This window comes from Watersipora subatra, chromosome 9 (assembly GCF_963576615.1).
Source record: "Watersipora subatra chromosome 9, tzWatSuba1.1, whole genome shotgun sequence".
Classification (NCBI taxonomy): Eukaryota; Metazoa; Bryozoa; class Gymnolaemata; order Cheilostomatida; family Watersiporidae; genus Watersipora; species Watersipora subatra.
The window spans coordinates 63620787-63631862 of record NC_088716.1 but is presented as its reverse complement, the minus strand read 5'-3'; the positions used below and the strand labels follow the sequence as shown (position 1 = coordinate 63631862).

General features: G+C 37.9%; 1 protein-coding gene across 3 annotated transcripts in view; it reads right to left on the bottom strand.

The window, feature by feature from the left end:
• Nucleotides 1–705: 705 nt before the first annotated feature.
• Nucleotides 706–11076, bottom strand: part of LOC137403740 (WD and tetratricopeptide repeats protein 1-like) — a 32296-nt gene continuing 21925 nt past the window's right edge. For 2 of the 3 annotated variants that reach the window (XM_068089760.1, XM_068089761.1), the window contains 3 exons: nt 6527–6692; nt 5927–6116; nt 706–1582 (listed from right to left, as the gene is read on the bottom strand). In XM_068089760.1, coding sequence (XP_067945861.1) covers nt 1406–1582; nt 5927–6116; nt 6527–6692 — 533 coding nt within the window. In that variant the 3' untranslated portion in view covers nt 706–1405. The remainder of the gene's footprint in view (nt 1583–5926; nt 6117–6526; nt 6693–11076) is intronic. The other variant, XM_068089762.1, reaches the window with a different exon arrangement.

Sequence of the window (11076 nt, the reverse complement as noted above, 5' to 3'; positions counted from 1 at the left end):
TTTAATTCGGTCTTCTTTTAGGCAAAAACATGGTCAGAGAGTTTTACAAGCAACAATTATTTTTCATCTTTGATTAATATGAAATTAAATTTATATTGCCACCTTTCATTTGCTATTTGAAGAATGACACATTTAAGACATGCGGTCCAACATTTTACCCCTACAATGGCGAATAGGGATGTACAATGCGGTCATGCTACATTTGATGCATGTATTTTGCTAAACAGGCTACAAACTGAAAGTTTAAAGTTTGGCTCAGGCTAATCTATTATGCAAAAATGTTTATTGGTAAACTGAAAAAAACATGAGATATAAAATAGCATCTATACAAACTATAAAAATTTAAAATTGGGTGCAAAGCACTCATCATAACTAATATTAAAAGTTCATCTTTAGCTATTACTTCTTAACCAAAGATTTCTATAAACGATCCAACAGATCAGGCCAAGCTAATTACACTATTAAACATTTAGCCTGAGTTGTTTGTGATATTTGAGTGAACAAATCATCACTCTCCATTTAGGTTTATCAGCCCTTGTTGAATAACCAATTAAGACAAAGACAATTAACCAATTAAGACAGCCAACTTTTAGAATATGATTCCAACACCTCGCGCAAAAGGATGTCTAGCCAGTTTATTAATACCTGACATCCATTTTCTGGAAGCGCAGAGGCTACTAGCATTCTGATATTTGCAAGAAATCTGTTCTCTGGGTTCTGTGCATAATAATGAGTGTAACACTTGCGAAACATTATCTGCAGTACCTGCAGGTTTCCTCTGTGCTTGCTATTATCCGCTGTAGTCATAGATCACTTTTCAGCTTTCTCTGTTGTAAGTTTTCACCAACGCATTTCCAACTTATTGTTCATTAGGATTCCATGTTAGGAAGATAAATCCATGTTGAATTACATACTTGAGTTGACACATATATCACAGAATATCGCTGTTTTCTGTTCTATTCATTCAGGAAATACATTTGAATGAAACATTAAAAGCACCGCTAAAGTCACAAGCATACACCTTCAGGACCGTAAACTAGTCATAATACTTTGGTGTATGCGTAGACAGCAGCAATAAGGGTTTAGAGCTGCCATAAAGCTATTTAAATATGAAATTAGAGTCAAGCAATATATTAGCAAAGAAAGTAAGCAGAGCTTCACAACTCAATTAGGAGAAAATAGAGTGATAAGCATTGCGTGCGTGTCTATCAAGCAGACTATCTGTAGTATCTGTAGACACACACATATATAGTGTATAAAATATATACAGTAATAAATACACGCGGACTTGGCAAGGCCATAAATGAGAGCAAATCCAGAGCTGTTAATGATATTTGTCGAGACAAAAAAACTATCAAAGCATCAGATAGTGAGAAGCTAGTACTAAATGTTCCGTTCATCCAGCTCAAAATGGCCGACACTGCATATCTCCCGAATCATCATTATCACTCTCATCTGATCGACGAATTGTCTGCCCCATGTTCATCAGCATAAGCTCCAAGGGATCAGAGTTCATGCGCCTTTGGTTAAGATTGGCAGCGGCGTGTGCATTCTCCACAGACCTGTCCTCAATAGCGCCTTCCTAAAACATTAAGCAACAGAGCTATACATATATTCCAAGCTGCTCACCATAGACTCCCAAGGGCCATTTTGTTTTCGTTTACATATCTGACTCTACGAATTTGATGGCTGTGTTTTATAACGGCAGCATGGAAGTCTTTGAGTCAAATGCTTCAAATAAAAATGAGCATTCTCGGCTATTGAAAGGAAGAAAAAAGCGGTAAGAGGAGTGCAACCCATTGTGTACGATTTGTACAAACACTAAATGCACAGCAAAATCACAGATGGTTTTATTAAAACGTCCATGAAAACTTTTCTGTGTGATTGCTTAACTGAGACTAACATCCGCTTCGCATTGAATTGACAGAAGGTCAGCGCAGAGGGTCAGCATAGTCGTTCCAGCTGGATAGAAATATTTTACTCAACTTCTTACTAATACACTGGTAAACCAGGCGCGATGCCTTCAAATAAATCAGCGCAACTCTTGCAAACTTCTATGAAGAAGGATGTAAAATCTGGGAAGATCCCATTGATATGAGACGCTGCCTGTGACTGACAGCTCATATATATTTAAAGGTGACCAATCAGTCACTCTGTCTAAATTTCATTACAAGATCGCCACGACTCATCATCGCCTATAATTAGTGTAGGTTTTGAGTTGAGACAAAATTACTAGGATACACGAAAAGTATGGACAACAGGCTAAGATAGTCCATGAAACTAACTAATGGTGCGTTTACACTGGCCGATTTTGTCGAGCACAGATAAATTTGATGAGTCGGTGTCGGCAGGTGTGAATAGAGAGATCGGTGTCGGTACCGATCTGAAAGTCGGTGTCGGTGAAACCCAGCAGTGCCCGGTTGCACCAACAAATCGGACGCTCATCAGCCAATCAGAAGCTAGGAGCCTCTGATTAAATGAGCCTACGCTTTAATGACAGTGCTAAGTTTATGAAACGAAAGGGCTAGGTTTAATGAGAGGCTAAGAGACTGTCATTAAACTTTCCCTCGTGCTCTTTCTGATAGTGAACTTTTATTTAAATTAATTAAAAGTGAATAGCCAGTTGTACGACTACTACTAGTACTACTACTAGTTCTACTACTAGTACTACTGTAAAGGAATTTGCCAGCCCTTGCTTGGCACGATCTAGATTATTTCATACAGAAATAAATTGCGTGTGATTTCATTCAATGTTTTATTAGCGAAGGAAATTCACTAGCCGAGGAGCGTACGGCCATTTGCTCTGTCTACTAACACTATGTTTCCATGATGCGCAGTGCTTCGGAGTTGCGCCCTCTCCGAATCATGGAAACGGCGTCTTCGCACTGAAATCACTGCGCACTGGTCAGTGCGAAGCCAGTGCAAACTCGCAGCAAGGAAACGGCAGTTGCGCAGTGGCTGCGCATAGCTCTCATGCCGTGGAAACAGATTCTTCGAGCGCCAGAGACTAATGCAAAAGTTATCCAGCTTATCTTTGTTTTTGCTATTCTTCCGATATTTTTCACTTAAATTTAATTATGGTCTGCTCCTACAAAGATGATGAAGTGATTACTTTCCTAGACTTTGTTATCAATACCAACACTTTTCGAAAAATAGGTGGCAAGCCCTAAAGTAACATTTCAATAATCTATTACTTATATAAATATTTGTTAAAAATATATTATTTGTAAAAATTGTGTTAAGGTTTGTAAAACATTGTGAATGTGTATTGTAAATAAAAGTATAATGATGACAAAAGCATAAAAAGACCTTTTCTGACGTTCGGTACGCATGATCGATTCCATGTATCCATCCAACGACTCGACTTATACAATTTCTCTTTTCTGGCTAATTTGCTGAAAATCACTGCGCAGCATGGAAACGTACAATCCCCTCGACATCGGAGAGGGCTGCTTCGCAGTACTGCGCACCATGGAAACATAGTGTAAGTGAGCGTTGCTCCCTTATATACAATAAAATTGCCCGTTCCGGCTAACGGGACCGAGTAGGGACACCGGCTAACAATGTTTAAATGGCCAATAATTAGGCCCGCTAGTGCGTTGATATGACAACATAAACGAAGACAATTGATAGCATAACGAGTAACAAGGCTATAATAAAAAGGACAACACATATAATAAAATATTTACAGACATATAAAATATATACAAACATATAACTAGAAATTCCACTGTCATACAGCCCGCGACCAAAGTGATATTGGAAAAAAGAAAGGGTACTGATGGTTGAGAAATGCAATATTAGCAGTCAAATGGCACTGCGGTGCAATAGGATAACTGCAATGGTAGCTGTAATGTACTGGGTGTTATTATATACAACAAATAGCAATAATGAAAGGAAAAGATTATATGCTTATATCTCTCTCCTGCAAAAAAAAGAAATGCAATATTGGCCAATAGTAGAAGTAAAATGCACTGACATTATTAGAATAACCAATATTATTTATATGCTAATAATAAAAAACCAATGCACAATTTTGTTTACATTTCAAAACGGCATAGCTAACAATATCACGAAGTTGTGATATTTATATAGATTTTTAGAAAATCTGTACTACGTAGTCATCCAAACTTATAATTAATTATTGCAATAATCTCATTAGAACCGTTAGAAAAAATATCATCGTCATGCCTTTACTTACACTGCGTTAGATTTTTAGAAAGTCTGTACTGCGTAGTCATTGTTCTGTAGTCATCCAAACTTATAATTAATTATTGTAATAATCTCATAAGAAACGTTAAAAAATATCATCGTCATTTGCTTTACTTATACTGCGTTGGACATCAGTTAGAATGGGAAAGTATTCGAATGCGTCGGCAAATGAAAATGAAAAAATTGAAATCGGCAAAAATGAAACGATTTCTGCACTCCTATGTTAATTGCCAAAACCTTCGACACTGCTATAGACTGGTGAAACGTACACGTTAATTTTTCGTGAAATGCCCAAGACTTCATCGTTCTATTATCTGTCCCTCGGCGTTTTAATTTTCGGTCTTAACTTTTATTAAACCACGCTTTTCAAGTGTTTTGTGGCGATTTTCGTTGAAATTAATCTGTCTATTTGTGTATAATCCGATCAGATGGGTAAGTTTTAGATAATACCGACGGTTTACAAAGACTTGGTAACATATTTAAATAGGTTTAAATGTGTTTTGTATCGTTATTATACTTTAACGACTTTACATAACGATGCTTAAATTTGTTGATGAAATTTCTTGACGAGGGTTCGTCTCATTGTTGATGAATAATTTTCGTAAGTTGTGTGCACATGCATTTATCATAAAAACTCCCACACTTCACTCCGTTCGTTTGGTCGTGGGATTACATATAATACAGACTGTCCGAGCTGCCGCAGCCGATCCTGCCATCAACAAAATCTCATCGTCATCGGAAGACTCCATTCGGCATTCAGTAGTTGCTTCTAGCAGTAGTAGTAGGAGCAGTAGTAGTAGTGTAGTACTACAATATAACTTTCCACACCAAGCGCATTGATTTTTATGTGTACTCGTCTTCGCGTGGTCGGGTGAAGGTCAGAACGGCGAAGCGCTGTGATTGGCTGTTGGTACCGACAAAAATAGTTCGATCGTTGCAATGTAAAGGGGGAGTCGGTGTCGGCACCCATACGTGAAATGTCTGAGGTACCTGTCTGAGTCGGGGTATTGGCACCTAATCAGAGTCGGTGTTGGCCAGTGTAAATGCACCATAAGAGAAGCCCAATAAAGTCAGTGCAAACCAAAACTTTTTCTGTATTCTTAAGTCTGTCGCTGATGAACTCTGTAATAGATGTATGTCTGTAGTAAAGATATTCATAGGTCTGTCGCTGATGAACTCTGTAATAGATACATGTCTGTAGTAAAGATATTCATAGGTCTGTCACTGATGTACTCTGTAATAGATACATGTCTGTAGTAAAGATATTCATAAGTCTGTGGCTGATGAACTCTGTAATAGATAGATGTCTGTAGTAAAGATACTCATAGGTCTGTCACTGATGAACTCTGTAATAGATACATGTCTGTAGTAAAGATACTCATAGGTCTGTCACTGATGAACTCTGTAATAGATACATGTCTGTAGTAAAGATACTCATAGGTCTGTCGCTGATGAACTCTGTAATAGATACATGTCTGTAGTAAAGATACTCATAGGTCTGTCACTGATGAACTCTGTAATAGATACATGTCTGTAGTAAAGATATTCATAGGTCTGCCGCTGATGTACTCTGTAATAGATAGATGTCTGTAGTAAAGATATTCATAGGTCTGTCACTGATGAAACTCTGTAATAGATACATGTCTGTAGTAAAGAGTAGATAATAGAGGTCTAAGCAAGCCTGTAATTTTAGATTAAGCTGTCATATACAAACCGGCAAGGGAGACCAGAGCCGAACGACAGTGTCAATACCACTACTAGCCATGAGACAGGTTTCAGGATGTGGTTGAACACAGTTGACGATACAATCGTCTCCCCTCATCGTACGAACAATATTTGTTGTTTTCCTATCCCAGATGAAGAATGAGCCATCATCGGAACCGGCGACAATGTATTGCCCATTGCTGCAAAAATAGAAGTACCTCTATAAGACGATATATTGCCCATTGCTGCAAAAATAGAAGTACCTCTATAAGACGATGTATTGCCCATTGCTGCAAAAATAGAAGTACCTCTATAAGACGATGTATTGCCCATTGCTGCAAAAATAGAAGTACCTCTATAAGACGATGTATTGCCCATTGCTGCAAAAATAGAAGTACCTCTATAAAACGGAAGACCTTAGTAGCATTACACTGGGTTAGTAGCTAGCACCCTCCTCACCGCTCAAGAATTGATAGTAGCAAGAAGGAAAGGTGAAAAGACAGATGAGGCTCATTCATAGATCTACCTTAATCATGCGTGTGTCAATCATAAAGTTATCTTACAAACAAACACAACTACTTGAAGAGAATGAGTGAAATCAAAGACTCACTCTCCAATAAAGTTGGCCTCTTTGATATCGGTAGTTGTGTTACAGTGACCGCAAAACCTTTGTGAGTAATCGTTTGCTCTCTCTTTCCAAATCTTCTCCTGCAAGTAACTTCGCTGAGAGTCTGCGGACTCCTCATCATCCGTGTCTGTCACATCCAGTCCTTTACCTGGTAATTGTTAGAGATCAGCACAGAATTAGGATTGTTCAACTGCTAAGTCTGCAGCCGTAATGAAACAAAAATAATTTTGAATGGCATACCCTAGGACACTTTTATTTCCCCATTATTTAGTTTCGTGAGTAGCACACAGAGTAAAATTTCGTTGCAACTTAATTTCCCGGCTCTGATGAGTGCGAAAATATAGTGGTGTGAAAATAAATGCAGTGGAAAACACAGATTACATTCCTCAGGTCCAGTTCACTAATAAGAAAAATTTTTCAATTTGGGACTGGTTCGTATTTGTAAACCGCAGGTTGAAATGTGTGGGTGAGATCGATAATTCAATTTGATCACTTACTACCATTTGTTTCTTGGACTATCAATGACGTCTAGGTCCCTCCCACCGTGACTTTCACATGTCTTTCACACTCAAATCCCAAGAAGAAGAAAATAGATAACAACCAACTTCACAACCAAAACTGTATAACGTGGTTGGACCTGGTGAGGGTTGATATTGTTTTTGGTTGGTAATAAAATTCATCACTACAATAATTATTATTCAAATTTATGACTTCACCTACCAGACTTTCATCCTCATCAGTTACAAATTCGGTGACTAAACTGATATCATCATCTTAATTTGCTTTGCCATGCTGCTCAGTCGGTGTATTAGCTATAATGAGTTTACTAGAAATTTCCCATTGAGCCCAACCACACACGACAATTACCTGCATTTCTATTATGACGATTTTATCGTGGATATCAATGAATAAAGCCATTTTTCGCTCGTTCTTTATGATAGTTTAGTTTCGCTCAAGAAATCTTTGTGAGAGGATGACTCCGCGAAAATGCGAAATGCGAATACATAAATGTCCTAGGGTATGCTAGCTGTATGTGAACAGTTACTTCAAATGGCATATGCTAGCTGTATGTGAACAGTTACTTCAAATGGCATATGCTAGCTGTATGTGAATGGTTATGAACTCAAAAAGAAACAAATGAGTAGTGCATTTTGAACACATCAATACAAAAGTTTAACATCTCATATGGCATAGAATGTTCATCTAGTTCAACTGATTATGTGTCAGTAAATCCTAGATATCGATGGATTAGTGTACAATAGAAACAATAGCAAGCTTGATGAACGGAGCTGTGAATTAGCAGCACACGCCAGATGTTACTAGGTCAACACAGCCCGAGGCCCGTGTTAACATATCTCAGGCTAATTTTAGTTTGCAATCAAATACAATGGGTATAAACGACTATATTTGGTACAATCCAATAATGTAACAATAAAAATGTATACAATTTGTAGTAAATGTGCATTAGTGGAGATTTCCATATGTTCAAGGAACAAAAGCTGCCTATTTACAGTATGTTTTTGTTAAAACAGAAAACAGCTGGCAGAGTGCAGTGCCGTGTCACCCAGACAATATTGCTTCAAAGGAGCTCTGTTTGGAGATTGTTTCCATTTTAAAAAGCCATGACTTTTGATCTCTCAATGTTATGGTAAAACCCGGCGTTGCGCAGGCAACAGAATAATTACCTAATGAACTTAAGTAACTTATCAGAACTTAAGTAACTTATCTGAACTTACCTAATGAACTTAAGTAACTTATCTGAACTTAAGTAACTTATCTGAACTTAAGTAACTTATCTGAACTTAAGTAACTTATCTGAACTTAAGTAACTTATCTGAACTTAAGTAACTTATCAGAACTTAAGTAACTTATCTGAACTTAAGTAACTTATCAGAACTTAAGTAACTTATCTGAACTTACCTAATGAACTTAAGTAACTTATCTGGAACTTGAGTAACTTATCTGAAAAGCTAAATCTTTACTAAAATTTTTACTAAAACAATACTTGCTCTTTGGGCCAGCTTAACAATCGTTATGCGTGACAGTCAACAGTGCTAGTTATTAACCCCAAGCAAGCGCTTCAAGCGTGAGTATCTTAACCAATGTAATGACTATTTGCCCAATGAGTCTGTGTGATAGCACAGACTCATTGATAGTAATAGCACCTATTACTATCAACTAACATTTGCCCGATGAATCCGTATTTGCCCGATGAATCCGTATTTGCCCGATGAGTCCGTATTTGCCTGATGAGTCCGTATTTGCCCGATGAGTCCGTATTTGCCCGATGAGTCCGTACTTGCCGGATGAATCCGTATTTGCCCGATGAGTCCGTATTTGCCCGATGAGTCCGTATTTGCCCGATGAGTCCGTATTTGCCCGATGAGTCCGTATTTGCCCGATGAGTCCGTATTTGCCCGATGAGTCCGTATTTGCCCGATGAGTCCGTATTTGCCCGATGAGTCCGTATTTGCCCGATGAGTCCGTATTTGCCCGATGAGTCCGTATTTGCCCGATGAGTCCGTATTTGCCCGATGAGTCCGTATTTGCCCGATGAGTCCGTATTTGCCCGATGAGTCCGTATTTGCCCGATGAGTCCGTATTTGCCCGATGAGTCCGTATTTGCCCGATGAGTCCGTATTTGCCCGATGAGTCCGTATTTGCCCGATGAGTCCGTATTTGCCCGATGAGTCCGTATTTGCCCGATGAGTCCGTATTTGCCCGATGAGTCCGTATTTGCCCGATGAGTCCGTATTTGCCCGATGAGTCCGTATTTGCCCGATGAGTCCGTATTTGCCCGATGAGTTCGTATTTGCCCGATGAGTCCGTATTTGCCCGATGAGTCCGTATTTGCCCGATGAGTCCGTATTTGCCCGATGAGTCCGTATTTGCCCAATGAGTCCGTATTTGCCCAATGAGTCCCAATTGTACTCCGTGTAGCTTATGGTTAAGTTCACCGCCTCTTGATCTGGATTTTTCATTGATAGATTTGAATTGGTAAAACTGGCCACAGGGTTTGACACAATGACTGAATTTGGATTTGTCTGCCCATTTGCATGATTATTCGTTCAAATGTTCAAAATCTTTCCAGCTGATTCATCAAATACAGTCTATCAACATTATTTTTTATTAATTTTGAAAAGGATTTAAAATGTTACAAAGAAGGACAAGATTAACAGAAGTAAGAACCAAACTGAATAGCTATCAAGTATTTACCAGATGCAACCAAAGAAGTTTGGCTGGGTAAGAAAGCCCTAATACTTCTTTGATTAGTATCACCAGTGTGTCACTTTTATTTCAACACCACTTCCATTTGATCGCTACATTGACATTCTTTGATCTTTACGAACCCATAATAGCAAGTGATCAGTAGAAAAGTGTCCATGAAACCGTACTAATAATGACTCAATTACATCAATAACAATTCATTCTTCTGTTGCTTCTGTTCGTATTAAAGTCCGTTTTCCTACTCCAAAGCGTTTCATTTTTTTGGCTAAAACTTTGAAACACCATAGAAATAATTAATAATTGTATCAGGCTAATAGTAGTTCCTGGTTTAACACTGTCTTGATACTTTGACGTGCGTAAAAAACTGTTTACATTTAAGATGGTATGTGAATGACTAGTTTTTCACTAAAAGTTGGGCATAGCGATGCTGCTAAAAATTTATCATTTGTACGAAATGCAATATGGAAAAGTTTTGTTCTGCTCAAAAAATTGTTTGAACGCTTATACCGACTAGTTTAGCAGTGCAGAAGAAGAGTTGAGGTCAAAAAACATTGTAGAAGGTATTGAACAGCCAGAAAATGTTCGTTCCATCGAAAGCAACAATCAGAATGTAACTGGCCGAGCAACAATACAAATATTTTTGTTTCTCAAATGTTGATTTTTGTTTCTGCATGTATTACAAGTATGGTTAATTTATGTCACTTGTTTTTGAATACATTTGTAGCAATTGATAGATTATCATTATATAGCTTATAAATATGCAGATTTATAGCGTATTATTTGATAGCATCCTTGCGGTTATCTTAACTCAGCTTACAATGGAGCGATGCTCATAACTCCTCTTATAGAAAAAGCCAATTTTGGCTGCAAACTGTAGCAAACATATCAATGAGTGCAATGAGCTTTTATAGAACATCGTTAAATAAAGTTATAAAATAAAAATACACTTTCAAATTCAGAAAGCAAGGCACAGGACCACAGGCTATAATATCATTGTATGCAATATAATGTAATGTAATATAATTGTAAGCAATAGATACTGGTAGAGATAATTCTTGGCTTCCCAATGCATACTTATTTAGAGATCCACGACAAGTTGGCAGATTTATTGCATCTAAAAGGGTTAATGTCGCTTCGCTCAAAGGAAAACGCAAAATATAAGCGACAATCGCTTCGCTTGAAAAAGGGTTAGATTTATCTTTCCTAAATTCTGACGAGCTATTTGAAAAATACAACACCAGCCTCTATTTGAACGCCACCTATATTTGACTGCCACCTATATTTGACTGCCACCTATATTTGAC